Genomic DNA, 27,773 nt, shown 5'->3' with positions numbered 1-27,773 from the left:
AAGATTCTGAAGCCAAATGAAAAAAGCTACTATGGTGAGATAAGAACACCACCTACAGGGAAGCCTTAAGGTGGTGGCTTTCTGTTACTGGCAAAGTAATGGGAAATTTCAGAAAGCCTGCTGCCGCCTGCCGGAAAGCCAACGATGGGAAGAAGGTTCACCATTAAACCAGACAATGATAACTCAGCATAACTAACTATGTATTGGTTAAGGAGAAAAAGGTGAATGTCCCCACACATGGCCTAGTCCTTGCCCAAACTGAGGAATCTGTAGAAAGACCTGAAGACCATACCACAAGGTGAAAATCATGCTCATGATCCAAACAATAGACGTTCATCCATTAAGCACGGCAAAGGAAGCGCTTGCATGGGTGGGGCTTGCATGGCTTCTTCTGGAAAAGGCTAACTTAACTTTGTGAAGATGTAACTCCTGGTGGTAGAAAAAAACCAGGGGTGTAGAAAAACACGTGCCTGCCAATTTACAGAGAAATGCAAGTGGGAGTGTTTTATCATGCAGCAAGACAATGATTCAAATCCAACTGCCAACAAAGGACTTAATCAGAGTGAAAAAGTAGAAGGTTTTAGATTGACTGAATCCCTCGCCAGCCCTTCATCTAATTGAACATGCATTTCACCTGCTGAAAAAGTGATTGAAGGAAGAACCCTCCCCCAACAATTGAAGGGGATTGCAGTAAAAGCCTGGAAGAGCAGATCAAAGAAAAGACCAACACTTTGGTTGTGTCAGGGAGTTGCAAGCTTGATGCGGTTGTAGGAAACAAGGACTGGCAACCAAGTTTGGTAGTTTTATTTACCATTTTATTCACTTTAAATGTTCACCTAAAATGTGACTTTTGAACTTTCAGCCATCTTCTGATCTTATAGCAAATGATCTGGCTTTGCTGTTCTGATATGATTGGAGGAAACTGTATGTGGGCTCATGTGAACTAGTGGTCCACTTGGTGTGTTTACACAGTAGCATACACACAAACCACCTGATCATTTCTCAGGTGAAAAAGCCCAACTATTAAAGGTTCATTAATTTGTTTAATTTAAAGGGCATTGCAAACAGGGTAAAAATGAAGTACTTCCCTCTGAGGCCAGGGAAACAAGGCCCTTACCTGAGGCAAAGACTCTCAGTCTCATTAGGATGGTGATGGTGATGATAAGGGAGGGAACATTCTTTGTCCTAGTCAAGGTCAGAGACGTGTAAAAAAGCATTTCATTCTCTCAAGTGCACCAAAAGAATAATGAACAATTTTTAAGAGCAGCTTGGTGTGTCAGACGCAGTGTCAGAGGAAAGGGAGGGCGGAGACCAGTGTGTGTATGTGTGAGTGAGCATCTATTTAAGAAATGTTACATTTCATGGGAGTAATTAGTGCAGCATTGGTTAATTACTCTTGTGTACTGATAGTCTGGCTGGAACAAGGCAAACCAACAAGCTTAACTTAGGGGACACATATGCTCAAAAAACATTGCCGCCACTGTAAAAATAACTCTCTATCCAGGGTAAAGCAATACTTTCATGTAAACACCCTAAACAAGTTAGACTTGTATTAAGGATATGATGAAATAAAGCATAAATCAATTAGCCAGCTTGGTTACTTGCCAGTCTTCCTAATTACTCATAATTAGACCTGTAATGCAGCTTAGACTAGTTTCAGATGGTGTTTTGATTCTGTGCATGTGCATTAATGTTCTCAGTGAACCGAAGCGTGAGTTTAAATAACGTGATAACAGGTAGCAAAAGTGAATGTGTGAAGAAACTCATTAAACATGCATCTGCTCTACTATACATTTTCTCGAAACATTATTTTATAATAAATCAAATAATGATGGTTGTATTCATGATTTTAAATTTGCTGGTATTCTTCAAACAATCACTTCATAATGACCCTATGTATAAAACATATTGTTTGTTTTTCTAGTAGGACTATTGTGTTTAATCCTCACAATTTTACACAATAAGTAAGAAAATTCAAATGGGCAATAATACAGAAAATAATAGATATACAAGTCATTCAAGTATAACAGATCACTCGATATGTTTTACTTTGTTTAATCAGGTATTCTCAATGGCATCTTAATCTGATGTTCAAGAGAGACCTGGGAACAAGGAACATTTAAAGTTATAAAAACACAATCAATGACAAAAGATAAAACCAAAAACAACATTTAAAAAAAAAACGGAAGACCATAAATCATATGGTTCTTAAACTAAAATTTTGACATTGCCAAGAGGAATTAAAGTGATCTTACTTCGGGTAGTTTGCAGTTAATCACGTTACAAATGTGTGTAGTAAATCATCCTTATCAAGGTTAGTACATACATATGTAATGTCTACGGTTAAGTAGTTATTATATCTTGTGTTGAGGTTATAAGATTTAAATGAGATGAGAGAGATTGGGATAGTTAGGGAGCTGTAACAGTGATCGTTTATATATGCATAATACAGATGATTAGTCTTTACTGTCATCAAAGAGGTACAACCACTGTATTTGACATATAGAGAGCTACAATGAGTAAAACATTAATCTGTAGTAATGAAGCATAATTCACTGTGATAAATGGGGTTCAGCTGCTACTTTGTGATTTTGCAAAATATCTCCAAGGATAAAATGACAAACACCTGTAATCCTGTAAAGAGACTTTTTTTTTTTCGAACTAAGTTTTGCATGTGAAGCTTATCACATGCCAAATGCATAAATATTTATAAGACTAATCAAGAGGTACGTGGGTTCCATTTTAAGTTATTATCCCTGGGATGTGTGGAGAATATTATGTGCTTGTTCTTCACAGCTGTCTTCACAACTGTGAATAAGAAGTGTCATTGAAAAGGCAGTGTAGACATGAGTTAAAGCCTGAGTTAGGGTAACGCCTCAGGCTTAGAAAACTGTGTCATCAGCATAAAAATGAGCATCAAAATAATCATTTGCTTAAATGTTATTTATACATAATGTAGAGAGTAATGATCTAAAGATAGACCCCTGTGGCACACCACATCAGATGACTAAGCACCATCAGCAGTCCTGCCAGTAAGACCAACATCAATATCATTGAAATTATAGTCATTGTTTTTGAGTGTTCCAGCATCCTTTGTATATCTAAATCCACTCTTGCTATTAATTTCTTGTTTGTCTCTGCTATCCAAAAAAGACAGAACTGCTAAAACAATTAAAGACTTCACCACGAGTACATCCACTGGAAAGCAGCTCTGTCCTGCTTTTTGGATTTATGGGATTTGGAAAAAAACTATACACTCCAGCAACTATAGCATACATTTGACGACAGAGTATCCTAAAAGCTCATGGACAAGATGAAGAATATGATTGTTTAAAATATAAAATCTGCTGCTGTTGTCAATTGAGCTGGTAGTGTGACAGTGAAAAGGTTGACGGGTGTAGCAGTGTTTTCATTTTTGCATTTGCAACTCAACAGAAACTTGAACATAATAATAAAAATGTAATTCTTTGTTACTGAGGCTATCAGTTTATGCAAAGTGTAACTAATTAGGGTTTAACAAAACTATTCATTCACACTAACTCTGTGCATGGAAACTGTGTAGTGAAATAAAAGACAACTTTATGCCTCGTATTGTATTCTGCATATAATGTGCCAGTTAGCCGATATCCTACAGGGTTATCTTTAGTTAATTGCTCTCTCATTGCAGTGCATTATCTGCTTCGTGACATGTGCACAAGTGGGTTTATTAAATGCAGAATCCACTCAGAGCCATGTTGGCAGCTAATTATAAGGGTGTAGAGTTTACATACAGTTTCCTGAGTGCTGAGTGATTTATTTTTGCATTAATTCAGTGTCACTTGCTTTGCACCATATTACAGCAAATGTGTTTTGTTGTTGTTGTTTTTTTTTTTTTTTCCAGCAGAGAATACACGCCACGGTCCTGTCTTCACCCAGGAGCCCAGTGACAGTATATTTCCACTGAGCACTGATGATAATCAAGTGTTTATTAATTGCAAAGCAAACGGAAACCCACCTCCACATTATAGGTAAGTGTTTTGACTTGCCCTTTGACTGCTTAAAGGTTGAGACTACCGATGTGCGGCATCAGTGAATGTTTAAGTGCTTCACTGAGCTGTTCTTTGGCTACATTTCTAATTCTGTGTGGTCATTTGTTCAGAGGATAGTTACATTTTGAGTCATTTGTGCTTGGGAAATGTCATGACTTCCCATTATGTTTGTGATGTATTGTATCAACAGGTGGAAAGTGGATGGAAGAAAAATAAACACAGAGTCAGATCCAAACTACAACCTTGTAGAGGGGAACCTGCTGATCAATAACCCTCATGTCATCAATCACGGTGGAGTGTATCAGTGCATTTCCGCTAATGCTTTGGGGACCATTGTTAGCAGAGAGGCAAAAGTCCAGTTTGCATGTGAGTTTTATGCAGATTTTTAAAGTTCTACATTCCTAAATATATGGACTCTGCTTTTGGCATAGAAGGTGTTTTCTGTGCAACTCAAGCCTACATGTTAGGTGTAAAATGGTGAAAAATGTCTATCAGGTGTTTTCAAATTATTTTATTTTATTTGGTGGATCAATGGTAAAGCATTGGGTTGGGATGCATAATGTCAGTGGTTTAGTATAGTTTATTGGTTGGGATGCATGATGTCAGTGGTTTAGTATAGTTTATTGATGGTCCCTAGACTGGAAATTATAATGACTGGTTATCCTGACATTTTTACAGTACTTGCATAATAATATTTTTATGTCCACAACATGCTACAAGTAAAATGATAAATGGTCTGCACTTATACCGCGATTTTCTATATAAGTAGTAATAAAAATGACATTACTCCATGCTGGGATGCTAAATATCAACCTAAGTTTTTTTGTGATCTGTTTTTTTTTTTTTTGTTTGTTTGTTTTAATAGATTTAAATTTCAATCGGTTAAAGTTAACCTTTAAACAAATCCATGATCTTTCTCTAACCTTAACCAAAGTACTGGGGGGTAACGGTCTTGTCTCTTTTCTGGTCTCTTTATATGCCATCTGCCCAGCCACTTCCTTGTGGTTTGCTTTCAGTTTGAAGTAGTTTTTCATCCATTCAGGAAAACATCCCTACAAAATTATGATTCAGTTTAGCTGCATAAGAACAAAATCTTCAGAAGACAGTATTACTATTACAATAGCAACAGTTTTTTCTTTATCTTTATCTACAGCACCAATGGAACTATTGAAGGAATGAGGGCTTTATGTCTTGAATTGGTTGGCTTTTTAATCAGCGGAGTTCTGATTTGACCACTGCTTGATATTTGCTTGATACCTCTTGGGACTTGCTTGGTATTTCTATGACTTGGGATAGATATGTCTTCCTGCTGTTTATTCTCTCACATGGCACAGCAGCATTTAATTAAAGGTGAAAGTAATCTCTCTAGCTCCGCTGATAAAGGGGCGTTTTTGTGCACCCTCTGCCTGAACTGCGCTTACTGCGATATTAACAGGGCAATCTGGGCTTTGATATTCAAGCAATGTCAACAGACAGGGAAATATTCTGCTGAATGAAATGCTCTTTACTGGATGTCAACGTTAGGTAAAAGTTATTACCGCTGTCAAACCCCGAAAGGTTTCTGTTTTTTACAACCCCAATCCAAAAAAGTTTGGACGATGTGTTAAACATAAATAAAAACAGAATGCAATAATTTGCAAATCTCATCACACCATATCTTATTCACACTAGAACATAAACAACATATCAGATGATGAAACTGAGACATTTTACCATTTCATGGAAAATATTAGCTCATTTTGAATTTAATGGCAGCAACACATCTCAAAAAAGTTGGAACAGGGGCAACAAAAGGCTGGAAAAGTAATTGCTACAAATCAAAAACAAATGGAGGAGCATTTGACAACTAATTAGGTTAATTGGCAACAGGTCAGTAATATGACTGGGTATAAAGTAGCATTTCAGAGAAGCAGAGCCTCTCGAATGTAAAGATGGACAGAGGTTCACCAATCTGTGACAAACTATATCTACAAATTGTGGAACAATTTCAGAATCTACAGTATATAATATCATCAAAAGATTCCGAGAATCACAAGGAATCTCTGTGGGCAAGGGACAAGGCCGAAATGGATACATGTGATTTTTGGGCCCTCAGCCATTGCATTAAAAACAGATATGATTCCCACCTGGACATCACTGCATGGGCTCAGGAACACCTCCAGAAATCACTGTCTGTGAACACAGTTAACTGTGAAATCCACAAAAGTTAAAGCTGTATCATGCAAACAAGAAACCGCATGTGAACACGATCCAGAGACACCACAGTGTTCTCTAGGCAAAATCTCATTTAAAATGGTCTGAGGCAAAATTGAAAACTGTTCTGTGGTCAGATTGTTTGGAAACCACTGATGCCATGTCCTGTGGACTAAAGAGATGAGGGACCATCCAGGTTGTTATTCAAAAACCTGCATCTCTAATGGTGGTGGTGGTGGTGGTGGTGGTGGGGGGGGGGGGGGGGGGGGGGGGGGGGGGGCATCAGTGCCTATGGTGTGGGCAGTTTACACATCTGGAAAGACACCATCAATGCTAAAAAGTACATAGAGGTTTTAGAGCAACATATGCTCCCATCCAGACAACGCCTCTTTCAGGAAAGGCAATACTAAACCACATCCATCATCCATCACAACAGCATCGCTTCACAGGAGAAGAGTCTGGGTGCTGAACTGGCCTCCCTGCAGTCCAGACCTTTTACCAATAAGAAATATTTGGTGTGTCATAAAATGAAAACTCTGACAATAAAGGCCCAGGACTGTTGAGCAGCTAGAATCCTGCATCAGACAAGATTGGCACAACATTTCCCTCCTAAACTCCAACAACTGGTCTCCTCAAGTCCCAGACACTTACAGGCAGTTGTTAAAAGGAGAGGGGATGCTACACAATGGCAAACATCACCCTGTTCCAACTTTTTTGAGATGAGTTGCTGCCATCAAATTCAAAATGAGCTAATATTTTCCATGTAATGGTAAAATGTCTGAGTTTCAACATCTGATATGTTGTTTATGTTCTATTGTGAATAAAATATTTGTTGATGAAATTTGCAAATCATTAAATTCTGTTTATATTTATGTTTTACAAATCCTCCCAAATTTTGGGGATTGTATATTTATATTCAACAGTTCTGCAGAACTTCAGCAGGAAGTCGAGGAACACGGTGTCCGTGAGAGAGGGTCAAGCTGTGGTTCTGCTCTGCGGCCCTCCACCACATTACGGAGGTACTGTGCTCTGTCCTAACTCTTCTGCATTGTCGGCTGTAGTTTCACATTCCTGCTTGCCTCAGCAATCTTTATTGTTTCACACTCTGCTGCTTATTATATTCCTGTAACACTGCTGTGTCTCTTTTGTTTTTATACCTTCCCGTCTTCGCTTCCTGCCGCTCCTCTGTTTTCCTCTCGGTTTTCCACTTATTTCTCCTTATCTGTCAGGCACGGATCTCTTTGTGATCAGCCGCCTCTCTACCTGCTCAGAAACCATGCCGTCACATCTATAGTTCATAGCCTCACACTTCTTAACCTTGAGCTCACTTTTCTCGCCCATATGATCTGTGACCATGCTGTCATCTATAAAGGCCCCAGAGTTCCACTTCCCGAACTGTCATTTTTTATTTTTTTTTCTTTGCTCCATGATGTGGGCAGGTTATCTGTGGGTAATAAAGGCTGTTGGTGGCTGCTGTGGCCGGGGGGAGCTTTTATCCCATGGCACAGCTGTGAGTCTGCTCATGTGTCTGTATGCTGCTGATTAGCAGACCCTCAAAGTGGTGCGCACTCCTGCAGCCATTCGATGCCCACCAGCACAATTTCACGCCAGCGTACCATTCTTTCTCCGTTCCCCGTTTCCAGCTGAATCCTGCAGCCACGTGGGATTCAACACTTTTGCAATTTTGCCCTCTAGCCATCCCCACATCCCCCTTTTAAAGCCTGCATCTCTTTATATTTTGCTCTTACAGAGCATAGTCACACATTTGATAGGATTTGCACTACATGATATTGCAAGTTAAGGTGCTTTAAAATGGAAATATGGTGCAAAATGGTGCTCCTTTCCTAATCACCACAAGGTTTCAATTATGTCAAAGCCTCTTTAAGGCTTGTTGATGCACCACTTGAGGAATACGGTGATGCACCTTATTAAAAGAGGATTCATCTGAAGCTTCTTTCAGCGATCAATAGGTAAGAAGTCTGAAAGGAGGCGTGCTGAGAGTTAAACTCTGTCAGAGGACATGAGATTATGTGCCTGCAAGTCCTCTGTTGCTGTGGGACCGCAGCTCTTAAACAGACCCAGTCTCTGATAGTCCCTAATCATGAAAGGTCTGTCAGTTTCTGCCCTGACTTTTCCTGTAATGATTTTAATTCACTGTTCTCCCTCAAGGAAGTGAGTGTGACTTTTTACCATCTGCCCAGACAAAGGGTTCACCACAGAATGGCATGTTTCTGATAAAAGCAGGCTGCACTCATAGCCTGCAATCACTGTTGGTCTGTATGTGTTTTGTACATTCCAACGCTTATCAGTCCTTCCCATGCGTTAGTTTGACTTAAATGTTTCTCATTTAATTAAACGAACACATGGACACGTGATTATCCTAAAGTCATAAATTTACATGAAGCACATATTTGCTTCTGTATAGATGTTGAAATGCATTGCTGCAAAAGTTGGTTAAGCGTAATACAGGACAACCTATCATCTCGTTGTTAACATATCCCAGTGTCTACAACCCCGCTGATCAAACACAGCAGTCCTTTTTAAAAGTATGATGAGGCTGCCCTATTTCACACAGGGATGTTGTCTCTCTAACTCTTAATGCCGTCTGACCTCCCTATCTCATCTGCGGAACTCCAAACAAGCTCACTCCTGTTTAACGTATAAACCTTGAAGATGGGATAACAAATATAAAGATGTGCCACAACATTAACTCTACCTGGTGGTTTTTAAGTTGTGGTGGATGGGGACAACATGGGCAGCCCCAAACACAGCAAGATGAGATGCACTGTGTGGTTTGGCACCTGTGGATGATGGCCAATATTCCGTTGTCTCCCCATGCTGAGTCCTGTCTCTCCCAACGTTAAAACCACCAGGTAATATTAACGTAGCGGCTTTGGCCACACTTCCCAAGCCGTTCAGGTAGTCATTGGTAAAACATTTTTGGAAACAATATCTCAATATCTCACACTGCTGCCATACTGTAGCTGTTCAATAAGTCTGGGCCAGATAAAAGCGTTGACAGCACCTCTCCAAGTTGCATTTATAATAGCGAGATGTGCAGATAGATCTATCCTGAAATATCGATACTATCTGATCCAGACGGTTCTTGTTCTAGGATCAATTCTTATATTAAAGGATCAAAATCTAAACTCAGGAATTTAAGGTAAATGTGTATGTTCAGCAACAGAGGACACAGTAAAAAGTAACTAGACTAAGCTAAACAGTCTAAATGCTACTTAATTGATAGTAAATAGTTTTACTTCTGCATGTCATGTGCAAACTAGGGCAATGTAAGTCAGAGCCCTATAGATAGAAAAGTTGTGACTAAGAGTGTTCAAAAATGATAGCGGGTCTTTCTAAATCCACTCTGTGTATGTGTGTGAGCCTCAGAACAGTGTTGACATTTTCCTTAAACACTTAAGAGGTAGCAACAATACAGAGTGTGAAAATGGTATGAAGCAGCAGTCTCAAGAGGTTGAGAAGAAGAAAGATGCTGCAATGGAGGAACAGACTTCCGTCAGTGAGTCCTTTGGCAGTGGCAGCGTTATTTAGGTGTCCGGAATGTGACTTTTACCACTGAGCGTTGAAAAGTTTCTTTGGGCCTGTTTAGACATCACTTTAAAGAACCCTCTGTCATTTCACAGGACCTGTAAATTGACACACTCTTGCTACCCATGAAATATTTTGTATGATCAAATAGGCAATGTCTTTTGTTTATTCATAAGACTTGTTGGCAAAAAGAAAAAATTTACAATTTCAGCCTTGTCGTTTAAAGTCATCTTATTTCTACTATCTACGTCTCATCATTTATTTGCAATAATATATTTTCCTATATACTATATACTGTATCTATTGCAGGTCTTACTGTCCTGGTCATTTTGAGAAAACTCCACAATTCATGGCTGATTTGTTTAGCTTTTTGTTTCTTTCCTTTCAGAGATCAAATATTCATGGGTTTTCAATGGACAGCGCAGCTTCCTCCAACAGGACGCACGTCGTTTCATCTCTCAGAGGACGGGCAACTTGTACATAGCAAAAGTTGAAGCCTCAGATGCAGGGAACTACACGTGTGCAGTGAGAAACATGATGACCAACACCACAGTGTTCAGCTCTCCAACCCCTGTGGTGGTGCGGAGAGATGGTAAGCACCCTCAGTTCGCCTCCGCTGCCTCCTGGTTATCTTGCGCACTGAACTGACACTGTCGGAGCAAAGGCGAATCTGGGAGATAAATCGCTTGTCTTGAATGTGACACTGTTTTTGCTTTTTGCTTACAAGATGTTTTTTTTTTTTGTACCACCCCAAAGCTTCTAAACTCTATTAGGTTATGTATGCGAGAAACTTTTTCTATATGCATGAAGACACATATTTACATAACTAGAACTGTAGTCTCAGCTCACAAAAATGCATACAGGCACAGAAACAGCAAGGAACTTGCCACACATGCTAAACTGCCTCAGGATCGTTTGTGTGCACCACTTCAGATTTAACAGAGGCAGAAATTTAATCCTAACTCATCCTTCTACTAACCCAAATGTTGTTGTATCTGGCGTCGTTACTGCCAGTGTCACAGTACCTGTGAAACGAACTGCACAAGACTGCATGTCATTGTTCTTGTGTTTTGACTGATGTTATTTGCTGTTACCCTCGATGCAGTAGTGATGGGTGAATACGAGCCAAAGATCGAGGTGCAGTTTCCTGAAACCCTCCACGTCTCTAAAGGGTCATCAGTGAAGCTAGAGTGCTTCGCCTTAGGAAAGTAAGTGGCAGACACATTAGCACGGTGCACCTCCACCCCTCACACTGCACTGTTGGATTTTGTTAAGTGGCCAGACATCCTCTGTTACAACAAACAGGCTGACAAACAAACATGGTAGTAGTCTTTTTGGTCCTGGTGTGAGCGGGAGCAGGAGCCGGCGTGACCTTTTGTGTGTGACCTCTACAGCCCTGTGCCTTCCATCGCATGGAGAAGAGCTGATGGAAACCCGCTCCCTGGCAAGATCAAAATCAACCACTCCAGTGGGGTTCTGGAAATTCCATATTTTCGCCCCGAGGATGCTGGTGTGTACGAGTGTGTAGCTGAAAACAGCCGAGGAAGAAATGTTGCCAGAGGGCAACTTGTATTCTACAGTAAGGACCATGTATACTTTTGCTTCCTTTCTCTCTACTTGAATCTTTTACTCCTTAAACAGTACAGTTTTCAGATATAAAGTAATTTATTATTTAGCTTTATCTTAAATTCATTTTCTCAGCATGAAACTTGCCTTAGAACACCAGGATAATCCAGACTTAATTTGGGCTAATTATTGTTTCTGTTATCTGATCATCACATTAAAGATCTCTGACAGCTTTCTTTTAAACCAGTGTCTTGAAGTAGAAAATGAGATTACTCATACATATGTCACGGTGGATCTACCGCCTCCATAGAATCAAAAGGAGCCGGTTGTCAAACGGCAAGCTTTGAAATTAGTCATTTGTACGTCGTGGGAAAGAAATTCTCAAATAAATTCTGTAGGCAGAGAGATGAGGGAGTTTCTGCTCTGTTCCTGTCTGCTGTATTTGTTAAAAAAAAAAAAAAAGATCTTAGTCTGTAAATTAGTTGTAGGAGTTTTATGTAGAACTTGCGTACCTGCTATTTTGAGTTTAAGTCATTTAGTTTGATCCCAGTAGTGCTAAGCGAGAATCCTAAATGGTTGTTGACAAGAAGCTCTAGTAAAGCAAGAGCAACTAAGTTCCAATGGTCAAACACAAATGCAATTCAAGGTGCTTTAATAACAAAGTCAAAATGTACTGTTTTAAAAGCTAGACACCACTTAAAAATTAAATTAAATGAATCAAAATAAGTTTAAAGCAGTGATTACAGCTGAAGGCAGGAAAAAACATGAATGTTTTTCTTTCTCTATCCTGTGAAAATTAGTTCCAGCTCTGTGGTGCAAGGTAACTAAATGCTGGTTCTCTGTGTTTTATGTGGACTCTGGGAGCTCTTAACAGACCACTTCCCAATGAACAGAGCGGGTTCATTTGGAAAAAGTTAGTCAGACATGCATTTTGTTCCCAAAGCATTAAGAGATAAAAAGACAAGCAGCGGTAATTCAAACTTTGCTTTAAGGCACACTGGAAGCCAGTTTTCTCTGTCTTTGTTAGGACTCAGCAAAAGCAGAGAAACTTTATAAATGATCATTAAAAGCTGGTGTAGACAGAAGCCTGTGTAGACGGAAAGATTGTTTATTTTTTATTTTTCATATTTTAACAGGTCTCCAGTACTGTTATCAGTACAATATCTAATCTTTGAAGGGTCATGGGAAAAAAATACATTAATTTCTTGTGATTATGTTAAACAAAAGTATATTAAAGTAATATCACACATTCTAAATAGTAACAGTACATAGGATAACAAGATAATATTATCAAATATGACAAAGTAGAGTACTAATGTATTGCTCGTGACTGTCTAAGCTAGAAATGCCGATACAATCCAGAACACTACGCTTAAAGGGCAACTCAGCAATTTTTAACATGCTTTCTATGACTTTAGTTTATGTGTGAATGTACATTAATACTTTTAAACTTCCCTCTGACTTCCCCGTATTAAAATATATCTTCTATTTGAAAAACTCCAGATGGCATCACCTGGGGGAGTTTTTCATAATTAGTTCAGATGATTTCATCTGTAGGAGCTCTGGAAAAGCAGTTAGACCTTGATTTCAAACTTCATATTATGAGCGAGATCACATAATCTGACCTGAAGGTTCCTCCAAGTGATGTCATCTTGAGGCATTTGTTTATCTAGGAAATATCAGAGGGATATAGAGAAATCAGAGGGAAGTTTAATGGCATCTAATTACATGTCATGTTAGGAGCTACTGCACATATAGAGAATGCTTTTCTACCTTATTTGTACCCATAAGTGCCTTATGCTGCTTCTCATTCAACCATGCACACACTCTCTTACACACAGATGGGGAGCAGCTCTAATCCCTGTATCATCCAATAGCCTCAAAACTATTTTAAATTCTCAGATACAAAACTGTATTTTGTAAATAATTGTTCCCTGGAAATTTACACATAGATGCAGTGACACATTCTTCTTTTTACACCTTCTTGTCAATCAAACGAAACCGAAATTTTTGTATCGTCAACTATCTTGAATTTATGCTTTACAAGACATTTGTCGAGTGAAGAGAATTTACCCTTTTGGTTTTCAAAGTTGATTTTTTCCTTTTTTATTTGTATTTTTCCATGTTTAGCTGAAGAAAGTTTAAGCACATAGCTGACAAATTTGTTCAGTGCTTACTTACTAAAATATATATTTGAGCCTGTGATCGTCGTAAAGCAAAGTAAATCTGGGTATCATCTGCAAATATTTTGTAATTTTATTGTTTTGAGTAATTTGGCCTAACACAAGCATGTACAGAAAAAATATAGGAAGGTAGCAGAATTGATAAAAGCTTGTGTGTTATTCCTCCTCACATAAGTATACATTTATCATTTAAGTCAAACAGTGTGTGGAGAGCACTGCCTATAAAGGGAATGAGAGGAGGCAGTGCACAGATGGATTATGATAAATAGGCCCCTGGGTATAGCAGAGGAGAAGGCCCCTGTCACCCTACAAATTTGTTATTTTGAGTCTGTTTGCGGTAATTCTATGTTGTTGTTTTTTTTAGTTTTTTTTTTTAAGTTTATCTATTTAGTGCCTGTTGTTTGCCATGTCTATTTTTTTTATATGTGTCTATGTTTGGTCATTTTGTGTCCTTTAGATAGTTTGAGGTTATAACTTTTGAGTCTTTTTACATGTGTTTGTGGTTGTTGTGCATCTCTTTCTGGTAATTTCCTCACGTATTTTAACAAGAAAAGAAATTGTAACTTGACCTGTTCAGTAATCCGTGCATGGGGCAGTCATCACACGTATCTTACCATGTAGTCTATACAATTAAAACCAGATTGACCATTCAAATTGTAGGAGAAGGTAAATGTATTTCTGCTCTTCTGAAATGTGAATATTAAAGAAGCTGTATTGAAAACTTGGGTCATGTTGGGAAGCATGAACTTGAAGAGGCAGAAAGATTAAGTGTATAACAAAAACATCAGTTAGCTACAAATTGTGAAGTGAACTAGTAAAACGTACATAGCTAAACTTAATTTTATTAAAAGAAAAAAGAGTGGTAATAAACATTAAACATCATCCGTACTTCTTTCCCTTCTCAACTGTCCCATCCATCTCCTCTTTTCTCTCTCTCATCTTTCTCACTTCTAATTGTAGGTCTTGCGTTTTAAGTGGGTTATACTTTCTATACCTTTTCTATGCTATTGCTTTAATAATACAAGGGGGCAACAGATCAGGCTATATTATTAATTAGTTAATAACAGCCTATTGCAGCCCACATTAATCATATAAATGAGAATTTTAAATGCTTTTACTTAAATTTTCATTTCTTTTCTGAACTTGGCAACCTCAGGTCCCACTAAAGTGAACTCATGTTACCTGCACAATGCACCCACAGGTCGGGCCTAGAAACTCACACTGAATAATGAGCTGCTGCCTTGGTAAATTAGGAGCTAATTACATGCAAACTGTGAATGCAGATTGAATGCAACAAGTTGTGCAAATTTGATGGGGTCTTTCATGTGTGTAAACTGACCTGAAGACCACAAACCGGTCCAGTAGTAAAAATGAAATGTTCTGTTAAGTGTGAACACCCATCATCTACGTTTGGGGAGACTGATGTGTCAGTCCAACCCATATTTTACATGCTTCATATATAATACAACTCCTCAGCTGTTTATATTTATATAAACCAATAAAACTTGTTATGTCAATAAATATGATTATTATGTTCACAGATGTTGAACATCTGCACTGGGTCCAGACACTGAAAGATGCTCAAATGGCAATAGATGCTAATCTGCAATGGGAATGCAAAGCCATTGGTAAGCCTAGGCCTACATACAGATGGTTAAAGAATGCTGAGCCACTAACAACAGAGGTAAGATGTCACTAGAAACACTAAGTTTTGATATTTCAAAATGTTTAAAAATTATTTTATGCATACTAAAAGCGCTGTTTGAACAAAAATACAGCAAAAACTTCCCACAAGTGTTTGCACGTAAAGGATAAATGTTTAATAAATGTTTAATAAACTGGAATAGAAAGTTCATCCACATTAATTAACTGGTCTGATTTGCAGGGGAGGATCCATGTGGAAGGTGGTAAACTGACTATATCCAGGATTGGTGTGCTGGACTCTGGGATGTATCAGTGTGTGTCAGAGAATGAACATGGTGCTATCTATGCTAGTGCTGAGCTCAAGGTTGTAGGTAAGCACTTTGTTTGAGCTGTAAATTTACATGAAATAGACAAGGTGGAGATACTGTATACTCTGTGTACTTTGTGTTGTAAAGTTGCTATCTGACTGTATATAAAAAAATAAAACAGGCTAAACTGGCTTTTCACTGAGCCATGGCCTTGCTCTTTCAATTTCCATAATTATGTCACACAGTAAGCCAGTCTGCTTGAGAAAATATAATTTCTATAATTGCTGGTAATGCACTTGACATTTTGGCTGATACACAGCTGTTGGCCCCGATACAAAGTGAGACAAATGGTCTTAACGTGGGGTTTTTCTCCGCAGCCTCCCCACCTGACTTCACACGGCGGCCTGTGAAGAAGTCCACAGTGATCCAGAGGGGAGGCGAGGTGGTGTTAGAGTGTCGCCCTCACGCTTCCCCAAGGGCTGCAATCTCTTGGTTTAGAGAGGGTGAACTCCTGAAGGACAGCAAGAGGTAGGCTATTGTACTGTATGCACTGCTGCTCATGCCACTGATGACATCTGTTAAAGCGGTTGCTCATGTGGTCATGTTCATTTCCAGGACTCATTGTTATTTATGCCTTTGCTCAAGGGGAAGTCAGTGTTGCATAAAGCAAAATCCAAGAACGTGTTTGTAGATCGTCATCTTCTTCTTCACATACATGTTGGTTCTTAGCCGACACACTTTAGTTTTGTCTGAGGCCTTTTACAGGATATAAGAAAGAGGCCATGACCCACAGAGATTCGTTTTATTAAGCACAGGATAAAGAGCACATTATGATTTTGCTCTTCAAAACACCCAAGCATTCAGCATCCCACAATTTCACATCTCTTCGAGGCAGTCAAAGTGCTAGACGAAGAACAGATCTCCTGTAGGGACACTCTCTGTGTGAAAACCACAGAGAAAAACAATCTGCCTACATCCTCGGGCTACATGACAGGCCACGCCGTGTCATGATTTAAGGTCTGAGGCAACACCTACGAGCTAAAAGAAACAATTTGTTGCTGCACTCAGCCCTCGCAGACTAATACACACAATAAGAAACTAGCAGAGTTCAAGCCCAGTATGAGCGCTGCTTTCATCAAATGTCCGGCAGAAAAGAAGGATGTCCATGTAGGTGCAGAAAAACAAGGACTAGAGGTGTGGGAGAAAAGTCCAAAAAGTATAGACACTCAAATAGTTTCCAGAGAAGTTTACAAGGGTTTAGCAGTATCCAACAATCAGAGAAAATTATTCGAGTCCACTTGTAGCACAGTGGGCTTGATCCTCTTGAGATGCTCCAAACTGAAACTCTACACCTTAATGTGAAATCACTTTTTTAGCCGCAATGACATAGTATTAGAGCGTTTAGTTAATTTTGGAAGGGAAAGGAAGAACACTATTGGGAACATAGTTCCTTCCTGCTTACAGACATCGTTGAGCACGCCTGCATATCGTCAGACATTCGATTGAAAGCATGTCTTTTGTGTGAAGCTCCATCAGAAAGCCTTGTCAGTTTGTCATTGTCGAGCTGTGTAATTAACTTAATAGCATCAATTTTCTCTTAGAGCTTTGCCTCCTTGTTCCGCTTAGGCAGGAACTTTAGTGAATTACAACAACTTCCAATAGAAGGAGACGTATAAAATGAAGGTGTGTGTGAATCTGCTGCTTATGAAACTTAGATCTGTTGGGTAATTTAGCAGTTTCCGAATGGAAATTTGAAAATGCGTGGGAAAATTGTTTCTCTGTACAACACTTACAAGAGTTTATTTTATATTTTAACCTTTTTGTCATGAATTTGTGCAGTATTCAAGCCAATTCTAATGTATTACAGTCTAATATAACTCATTATTATGTTTCTAAAATTGACAGATTCAACACCAGTGGTGAGCTCGCATAGCTATAACTATGCTCTACTCTGCTCTTTTCTACACGCATTATGTCCTATATATGTCCTCAATATGCTGCTTGTTTGCTTAAAACCTACTATGCTCTAAACTTAGTATTCATATATATATATATATATACACACACACACACACACACACACACACACACACACACAATATAACAATGCTTGTTGGAGCAGCTACGATGTTGTCTTTGTACCGATTTAGATCCAAATTTTCTCCATCTGAGGCTTTAAGTTCCTCGTGTTTAAAAAAAATGTAAAATGTAAAAATTTTACATTTAATGATTTTAAAAAAAACTAAGTTGTATTACTTTAAACATTAACATTTTTAATTTCATCTTCATCTAAAATCTAAAAGGGATTTCCATGTGAACTAAGACCAACTTCAGTTTTTTAGCAATTAATTCAACTAATCCCACATGAATTCAGAGCAACATTGCACTTTAAAACATCATGAAAACATCACTGCATCATTGCTTCACAATAGTTTTTACAAAGCTGTTGCAAAATCCGGCATTTTAGGTTGCAACTATGCCAAAAAAATCTTCAAAATTCTGGACTGAAAAAAGAATATATACATCTATAATTACAATATCTATATATTCTTTTTTAATAAGCATTGTTAAATTGTATGTGTGTGTATATATATATATATATATATATATATATATATATATATATATATATATATATATATATATATATATATATATATATATATATATATATATATATATATATATATATATATATATATATATATATATATATATATATATATATATATATATATATATATATATATATATATATATATATATATATATATATAGTTCATGGAGCCATCATCATCATCCTACCCAGGCATTCATGGTTAAACAAGATCCTGATCACCCACCAATGGAAGGACAGCTACAGACATGGTTTTAAAACCATCCACTGAGCTGTGGTTAACTACAGTACTACAATTTATTATCTTTACTGCTCTGGTAAATCTCCCAGGGGTCCTGGAACTGATCACAGCTGTCATTGAGCCAGAAGGTAAACTGAACAGGTAGCCAGTCTATTACAGGGCAAACTGTCAAAAATTGCAAAGAATTTGACGACAAATCCGTCCAAAAGCTTACCATAGCTACAGTAACTTTCAATTTCTAATTGTTCTAGTAGTATAAATACATTTGTCTTTTATTCTGTGAGGAGCTTCACTTGATTGAACTTAATAGCTTAGTAAGTTCATGCTGCAAACACCTGTTAATAACACCTAGCAGACACCCTCACTGGCTTCTTACCTGCTAAAACAACGGAGACATCCAACTATGTAAACTGTTGTATTTATTAATTTTTTGCTCAGGATTTCAAAGTCAGAAACTAATCTACTTCTTTCTCAAACGCTAAAGTTCAAACATTTTTCTATAGTGTCTGCTATTTAAGCATAAATCTTCCTACTTTCTACAGTAGCTGCTTTAAGTAACACATTCCCTTTCATCTGTATGTGACACTGAATGACAGCAAACTGTGCATTAGAGTAGATGAACACTGATCCGGCCTCTCGTTTAATAACTCAAGGATCAAATGTGACTTTTCTCATGTTGGATAGCCACATCCTTCGCTCACCCAAGGCTCATTGGTAAACCCTTGAGGCTTAACCCTTCACCCTACAAGTACATTCTCATAAAACTTCAAAACGAATATTTGCTACTGGTTTCTGCAAAGTTTTTATTGGGGATCTATAAAGTTTTTACCCTGTTATAGGGATATTTTGGTGAACACAGGTACAGTAGACTCATAGTAATTGAACTAGACATGTAATTTTTCTCAACCTTCTTTCTGGACAATTTAGTTGAGTGTTGGAGTTTGTTGACGAGAGCTTCTCCTGCATTTATCAAATTTGGTTTATTAGGGGGAAAAAAAGAAAATCCTTGCTTTAAAATTTAGTTTCTAGAGCAGTGGAATTTAAGATTTTTAGTACACCTACATTTGTTGACTAGAGAGTGGAGCAAAGTGTAAAGTACATCGTTTTAATACAGTTGCTCATTCATGAACAATTGATCAGAAACATTTAATTATAAAATAGACATCATTAATGGCTTTATGGCTTAAGCTGGAAAATGAAAAGGCATTTCATTCAGTTAATTATCTCACTCAACTATAATCTCTTTAGAAAACCACTTATCTGATGTAACCACTGATTTTTATTTAAGTGTCTCATTTCAGACCATGATTAAAATGCCATAGAGGGTATATGTAAAATATGAAATTATGTTGGTTTGAATATCAAATTTATTTATCATCGGTCAAACTGTCAAGATTAAAACATTTGCATTACTTTTCATTTACAGTACCTTATAATATGGTTTGATGATTGCAGTAATTAAGCTTGGATGCTGCTCATGTATCAAAACAAGTATAGCTGCTGCTTTTTTTCCTGTATTTGTTTTCATTTCTCATTTTATTTTTTGGTCATGCTCAGATCAATGTCTGCACTTTCTATAACTCACTGAACCTGCCTCATCGTGTGACCAGTGGGATTGATTACTCATCATATTTTCCATGAGTTGGTCATGTGGAAAGGGAGTAGGGGGGGAAAAAACGTATCCAGTCCTTACCCAGGCATCAGATTTGAGCAAGAAGAGAAATTCACATCGAGGAATGGCGTTTGTCTTCAAAGCTGATAGTTCTTTACGTTTCTATTTGTTTTGCAGCTCATTGCCCCTCAGGTCATGTTCTCAGTGCGGCTCCATCACTCAGCTTTTGATATTTTTGTCAATAAATCAGTGCAAAGCACCCTGTGTCAGACATGCTCTCTGGGTCTCAGCTTGGCTCGAGTGAATACATATTTATTCTTGGGAGCCAATATAAAATTGTTTGATTTTATTTTATTTATTTATTTTTTTTTTTTTGGAGTTGGCTGCTCACAGCATTTCTGTTTGATTCACTAAATATAAAGGTCACAACAGGAGAGTATTATGTGCCTCGTTTATGCATGTGCTTACATGCTGTCTAACATCTCTGTTCAGAAATATGGTGGCAAAAGAACTTTTTCGGGGCGGGTGGTAAAAATTAATAAACTAGGGCATACTTTCCACTGGGGAAGCTTTTTTTATCTTCTATTTTTGTCCCCTTCACCTTTATTGTTTCTGATTTATGTTCTTAGTAAAGTCTCAGGGACCTCTCATCATCCTGCTTAATGAGCAGCAGAGAAAATTTGGGCCCTGAGTAATGCCTATCAGGTTATGCAAACGGTGCTCTACCCAATTGTTGAAGATTGGATACTTTATACAGCCTGAGAGACACTAGGCAGGTATAGCAAAAACATTTCTAACATTGGTTGTTGAGAAATGTAATAATTAATTAATAAGAATAATACATTTCATCATGCTGGCACCTGTCCACCAGAACCGTAAAGCCACAGGTGGAATTGATGTTGTGGCTGATTAGTGTATGTTTAATGAAAAATAAAATGTTAATGTATTTTATTTTAACTCCCTTTTTAAATTCTCCCAAACATCTGTAAGCTAACCTACATCCTTGATTATAAACATAATATTTTGACATTGAAAAAATGTAATTCATTTTACCATATTTTCACTGAAATCTCTTGGGAAAATATAGTATTAAAGGATTAGTAAACGTTGTAGAACCTGAACAATGAGGTCAGTGTTTGTATGCAATTGGTGATTTAGTCACGTTTCTTTCTTCAGACTGGGAGACGCTCACCGTGTTATTACTTTTCAGAAACCGCTTATAGTCTGTTGATACTATCTCCACATGCCGTACAGTGATAAGGACACATGTAAAGATTCCATTCAAATTGCCTCACACCAGATCTGCTCTCCCCTTGTTATATCGCCATCCTGCCCAGCTCTGGTTGCTTGTTTTGGTAACAAAATATGTGCATTTGGGGTGCTGTGCTGCCGATGCCATGCTGACCCTACAGCAAATCTGTGCTGCATCAGCTAAGACAATTAGCTGATGCATGCAAACCATCTTTTGGAATAGATTCTGGAGCTTTGATTCAAAATGAAACAAATAGGGCAGAGGCCTTTCATCAGCCTACCTTTAGTATATTAATAACTAATTGATGATGATTAATATATTGACCTTCTCAGACAGACGATCATGGACGATGGGACTCTTCGTATCAACAACATCTCCAAATCTGATGGAGGCAGGTACACGTGTGTGGCAAGGAACCATTTTGGAACATCCAGCAGCACAGGAACACTGGTGGTAAAAGGTATTTCAGATTTTTTATTATTATTATTATTATTATTATTGTTATTATTATAATACCTCAGTTTACCACTACTGTATCTTTTGGATTTAAACTTTTGTTAAGGGGGGAAAAAATACTAACTCAAGCATGAAATTGATAATGAAATATATAGCCGTTTTATGTTCCTGGCTGTTTGACAGACATATAAGTCATCCATGGTTTTGTCAGCTGTGAATTATTGTTCATGTAGCAGAGTGGGACAAACCATCGCCGTCTGCAGCTGGGAGTGAAGAATATATTGTCACCAACATTTAATTTAAAAGGAGCTGCTGTAGCATTTTCAGATTTGGGTTTTTAAATAATGATGATTATAGGGAGAAAGTCCTTTTTTTCTTTCTAGTTGACACTGTGATTGCAGTGTGTTTAATTATTCATTACGGAGTTATGGAAGGCATTCGCTTTCTAAGTGAAGTTATTTAAGGTCAGTTAATTACACTGATAGAGCCGTATCTGTCTCACTGTTCTGGGCAAATTAAGCTTTATTACCTTCTTCATTTGGCTGGATGTTGTAGAGATACAGGGCTAATCATACACTGCTGTGAAAAACGTATTTGACAACCTCCCGATTTCTTTTCTGTCCATGTCAAACTGAACTGTTGTAATTCGTCAAACAAAATTGAACATACATCAAAGACAACTTGGGTTAAAACCAAATACAATTTATAAATGATACATCAATGATCACTTTTAAAAATGAGGTGTTGGGTATCCTTTTTGCTTTACTAGATATATCTATCATTTAAAACGTTTGCTCAGGTTGTCTTTGTTTCATGACCCGAAGCAGTTTAATAGGAGATACACAATGACAGAGAGGACATGGTTGAATATTGTAATCACAGCACTGTAATAACAAATGAGTCCCTGTTTTTTTCTTGTAGAGCCCACCAAGATCATAGTTCCACCCTTAAGTTTGGATGCCACTGTGGGACAGAGCCTTGTGCTGCCTTGCGAGGTGTCCAGTGATTCATCGCTGAGCCCCATCTTCAAGTGGTTTTTCAACGGCAAAGCCATTGATTTCAGCAGGCAGGAGCACTTTGAAATGATTGGAGGGGTATGTATAATGTGGGCGCACACTTGTGCTCGGTGATTTTAGGCAAAGAAAATCAGTGCAGAGGATTTGACCTACTTCGTTTTTTTTAAGCTAAAGCTGATAGTAAAGCTACTGAAAGCTACTGTTTTCTGCTAGTTTATCTCTAAGATAGTGTATGATACACTTATAAACAGTTGTGCATTTTCCTGAATGCTTCTCAGCCATATAATCCTAAATCAAACCTTTGTGATAAATATGTGTATTTGATGGGAACGGCCTTGTGTAACCCCACTGCAGGTTTTCAAACGAAGACGATCTTTAGGACACATAAGTGATGGTGTGGTTTAATAGAAATATACATAATCTTAAGGAAGTGGTTTGACATCTTTGAAAATTTGATTATTTGAATTCCTACTCACAGATTTATGAGCAGACACTGCTTTGAAGGCAAGAAGGAAACAAAACATCTGTTCTCTATACACCGATCATCCACAATGTTACAATGCGTGGGCCCTTAGGCAAGGCCCTTAATGCTACCTGCCAACCTTGTTGCTAATAAGAGTTGGAAACACAAGAGTCACACTTGCTCAGAGTCCATGTCAGGCATTGGGGACCCAGGGTAACTTATTGAGAAGTGTGCTGCTGGAACAAGAACAGCTGAATATAGGGAATTATTTGAGTTCTTCTATACAAGTAACCCCACTGAGAGCGGTTACATACAGAGGATGTGGAACCTATGGATACTTTGAAACCCAACACCTAGGAGAAGGAGGTTAGAGCCCAATGTCAAGGCAATACTGAGAGAAGTAGCCAGCTAAAGCATGTTGAAAGAATGGGTACCCAGGAAGTATATACAAGTAACTGGCCTTGAGGACTGCCAAGAATCACATAACAACAATGCCCAGTATGATATTCGACTTTCAGGTGAAAATTATGGAAAATGTGAAAGGTTCATGCTACAGTGATATGATATCATAAAAGTAGGGCATTTATAAGTAGAAGCATGCAAGTGTAAATTCTTAATCTCAAACAAAAGCTAACGGGTGGGTATACCACAAGAAAAAATCTCAGTGCCTCAATAACTTGTCAGTTGTTAGCTAATGCAAAATGTAAACAGCATGGTGAAGAGAACTGTTTAAATACAAATTGCATTTGAACAGAACTTTTAATGCTCAGTTCATGGATCAGACACTTGATTTTTGCAGATAATCACCTTGCTAGAGAACAGCATGTTATGCAATAATTACTGAAATACTGAAATGGTAAATAGTCTGCACCGATATAGCATTTCTACCTATTGGCACTCAAAGTGCTTTACACTGCTTCTCATTCATCCATTCGCAATCACAATCACACACACACACTCACACACCGATGGGGAAGATGCTATGCAGCTGCCCAAGGCTCATCAGGAGCAACTAAGTTAGCGTTCAGTGTCTTGCTCAAGGACACTTCGACATGTGACCGGAGGAGCTGGAGATTGATGGATGACCGCTCTACCTCCTGCGCCACATTCGCCGCAGTTCAACATGTGCATTCACAAGTTTGAGAAGGTCGAATTAAGTTCACCTGTAAATATTATAGTGCATTTTAGGTGCATTCTGAAATTTCACCCCAAAGTTGAATATCCCTAACATTTTCTGTATGTATGTGTGTATACACACACACACACACACACACCTGTCTATATAGGAAGAAGAGGATGCAGAGGATGGAGTTAGATGGAGGAACATGAAAGGGAAAGGTAACATCCCAAAGGAAAAGAAGAAGATATAGGGAGAGAGCGAAAAACAGCTGCAGACAGGGTCCAGTGACAGCTGCCTATTCCATGTCAATGAAAACATGGCATAGTCACTCAGTTCACCCCACTGTTTGAGAGCCAGTGAAGTAACTTTAAGATGTTGAAAAATACTTCATACAATTCAATTTCTACTTCTAGGTGTTCAATCGTACAAGCATCTTAGCTGATTGCCTGGTAACCTCTGACACATCACCAGAGCCAGCTATTGGTGAATGATTTGACATTACTGTTTGTGCAGGAAGTTAAACAAACAAGACTCAGCATGTTAGAGGAACAGTTTGACATGTTGGGGGAAAATGCATAATTGCTTCTTTTCCAACTACCTGGAGAGTTAGGTAAGAAAATGGATGCCACACTTACTGAATCCCTGCCAGTTGTGTGTAAGGCTACAGCACACAGGAGGACTGAAAACAGAGGGGAAACAACTACAGTAGCTTTTCTCTGTCCACAGACAAGCACCTCTAAAGCTCACTAATTAACACAATATACCTTCTTTAATCTCCCTAAAACCAAGGTTTAAGAACATCAGTCTGCTGGAGGAGACTTACCCGCCAGGCTATTTCCTGGCTCTGAGCAGTTGTACAGCCGGGACTCCAGTCGCTTTCTTAAACAAACAACATATAACGTTCTAATTATTGAGATTTAGAGGCACTGGAAGGTAGATTTTGTTACGTTCACAGGCAGATGTGAGAGCCGTATCTCATCTATAGCTCGCCACCAAAAAGAGGAAGCACATTTTCTGAAATGTTGAACTCGGCCTTTAATTATTGAGCTTTTGAGATGTGGGTAAGCGTGTTTTTGAGTTGCCTCCAAACATGTAAGGGTGGTATCAATCTTTCAATCTTAATAAGATTATTTCCCAAACTTTCAAACTATAGCTCAAACTGGTTGTACAGTATGAGGAAAAAAAAAAAGGAAACACTAGGACAATTCTTGATTTAGGATGGATTTTTGCCCTTAAGCCGTTGTGTCAGAGACTACGCTGTACGCTTAATTCAGAGATGACAACAGATGTTGCTGTGTATTGTGTCTGAGGGGAAAACCGGTGAACAGGGATGACATTTCTCTAGCCCTGAGGTGATCTCACTGCATGAGCAAATCAATCAATTTCTCCCCGAACTTAGAAGACTAAATTATTGTGATTACAAGATTTATGCTCCCTCCGGTTGAGCGCACCAAGCCCTCTGAGTGTAGAACACTGACATTTCCACAGTGAACACAATCATAACAGCTGTTTAACTCGTCATCTGTTTTTTTTTTTTCCCACAAAGGGATGGATTTTGGAAATACTGGAATAACTTTTGAATATTGTGTGTGTGAGTACATGGCGTTATAAGATGAAAAAACTTAACAACAAGTTATTTTGGTGTAGCCTTCCTTAGAATATAAAACTGAATTAATGTTTTTTGCTACACTGTGTCATTTTTTTAATGTCATGTGCTGTATTCTTTGTATATTGTGTATTTATTGCAGGATTTACAGCGCGTGACTTTTGAGAAATTCAAATGTGTTCTGGGGATTTTCTGTAGCTCTTCTCCTGGCTTAGAATTTGCTACTTTTTTGTGTGTGGTTTTCATCCTCTCCATGACTTCTATATGCATGTGACTTTGTCCTTAGGGATTTGCAGGTGACCTGATGGTGAGGAACATTCAGCTGAAGCATTCTGGGAAGTATGTGTGTATGGTGCACACTGAAGTCGACACTGTTTCGGCAGCAGCAGATCTAATTGTCAGAGGTAGGACTGTTTCTCCTCACTGGCAGGGCTTGTCATTTTGTAGCACTCTCTACGGAGGTTCTCCCCCTCTTGTTTTATGGGGTTTTGTGTGTGTGTGTGTTTCTTAAAATTATGTCTCACATATCTCACTGCTGTCAGATAAGAGCTGTATCACCAAGATGTTAGTTTTCAGAGACTGAGAAAAATAGACTTTTAAACTGACAACCGTGAACTTTTTAAAATTAAAGAATGATTCTGTCTTTAAGCCGTGGGCTCCATGATCATTACGCTTTTTCGTGATACAAAGTAAGGCACCTAAAAAGCTTCGGGGCTGGGAAAACATCAGAGACCAGAGATCAGACCTTCATGCAAGAATAAAAACCTTTTCTTGAGTAACTTTTTAACAAATTGAGCACCTTATGTTGCGTGAATTGCATGTTTGATGTTGAAATGTGGCTGATGCGTTCATTTAATTCAGGGGTCTCAGGCTACTTTGATGTATCATTTTGGACAATCATCACCATTTCTGTTTTTATTAGATTTCGACCTCAAAACATTACCATTTTTCTATATTTTGCCCTATGCTTTTAGTTATAAGGACTGCTATTCACTTCCCGTTTAATGTGTTTGCAGACTAAGTACTTAATGTTACCGTAATGCGGTTGCTTTTTTACAGAAATTGAGTTTCATTCGGCCCATTTGGACTCATGAACAAAAATGGAACAGAACGTAAATAAAAGAACATTGAAAACAATTTGAAAACAACTGTGGAAATATTGTAGGAAGGTTTTATCCACTTGGTAGAAAATTAAATCTAAATGTGACAAACTACCATGGAAACAGTTAGTGACTGAAATGACTTAGTGAAAGATACAGTATGAAACGTTTGTTGAACATTTAAACAATTTGAAATTTACACTACACACCATCAGGAGGGCTGCTTTCAAAAAATCATGTGACCCAGACTTATTAAACATCACTGGCGGCAGTGCAGAGATACTCACGTATAAAAAGCATTAGAGCAAAACTCAGCCATCTCACCAATCATGGAATGTCAGTTATAGTTCTTGATTAGTACGTTTTTTGGAGTATGTCGTTGCAGAGCGTAGCAGTGCAGGAAGTGGGAGATACCATATTTTAACATGGATGTCATAACTTTGAACGCTTTTAAACTCCAGTGCAAACACTGAATGCTGTGGTAGTGACTTTTATGCTCCTCAAATACCTACATGAAACAAACTGCATATTTATGTTAAAATAAAATATGACTTTAATTACATACTGTAGCTTTAACCACATGTTTATTAACACCAAGATGATAAAGGTCCCAAACCACATCTTTCCCTAAACCTAAACCTAAACCTAACAAAAACAGTTAATAACAATACATCTGTGGCAAATCATCTGCAACCATGTGGACAATAACTGTTTCCTTCAGTTTGTATCATCAGAAACTAATTACTAATATGGTTATTTAGGTTGAATGACTTGTTGAACCCTCCCCCCCCCCCACACACACACACACAAAAGTAAGTA

General features: G+C 38.1%; 1 protein-coding gene across 2 annotated transcripts in view; it reads left to right on the top strand.

Moving 5' to 3' along the window:
* LOC137128150 (contactin-4) overlaps positions 1-27,773 on the top strand; it is a 110,811-nt gene that overhangs the window by 59,774 nt on the left and 23,264 nt on the right. The window contains exons 3-14 of one of the 2 annotated variants that reach the window (XM_067505941.1): positions 3,884-4,007; positions 4,219-4,394; positions 7,145-7,240; positions 10,159-10,362; positions 10,876-10,978; positions 11,165-11,349; positions 15,061-15,203; positions 15,405-15,534; positions 15,849-15,999; positions 21,526-21,653; positions 22,571-22,743; positions 26,141-26,258. In XM_067505941.1, coding sequence (XP_067362042.1) covers positions 3,884-4,007; positions 4,219-4,394; positions 7,145-7,240; positions 10,159-10,362; positions 10,876-10,978; positions 11,165-11,349; positions 15,061-15,203; positions 15,405-15,534; positions 15,849-15,999; positions 21,526-21,653; positions 22,571-22,743; positions 26,141-26,258 — 1,731 coding nt within the window. Of the gene's footprint in view, positions 1-3,880; positions 4,008-4,218; positions 4,395-7,144; positions 7,241-10,158; positions 10,363-10,875; positions 10,979-11,164; positions 11,350-15,060; positions 15,204-15,404; positions 15,535-15,848; positions 16,000-21,525; positions 21,654-22,570; positions 22,744-26,140; positions 26,259-27,773 lie in introns of both variants that reach the window. The other variant, XM_067505940.1, reaches the window with a different exon arrangement.

The sequence above is a fragment of the Channa argus genome, chromosome 5, assembly GCF_033026475.1.
Source record: "Channa argus isolate prfri chromosome 5, Channa argus male v1.0, whole genome shotgun sequence".
Classification (NCBI taxonomy): Eukaryota; Metazoa; Chordata; class Actinopteri; order Anabantiformes; family Channidae; genus Channa; species Channa argus.
The sequence above is the reverse complement of the archived record's forward strand: the minus strand, read 5'-3'. Positions and strand labels throughout refer to the sequence as shown.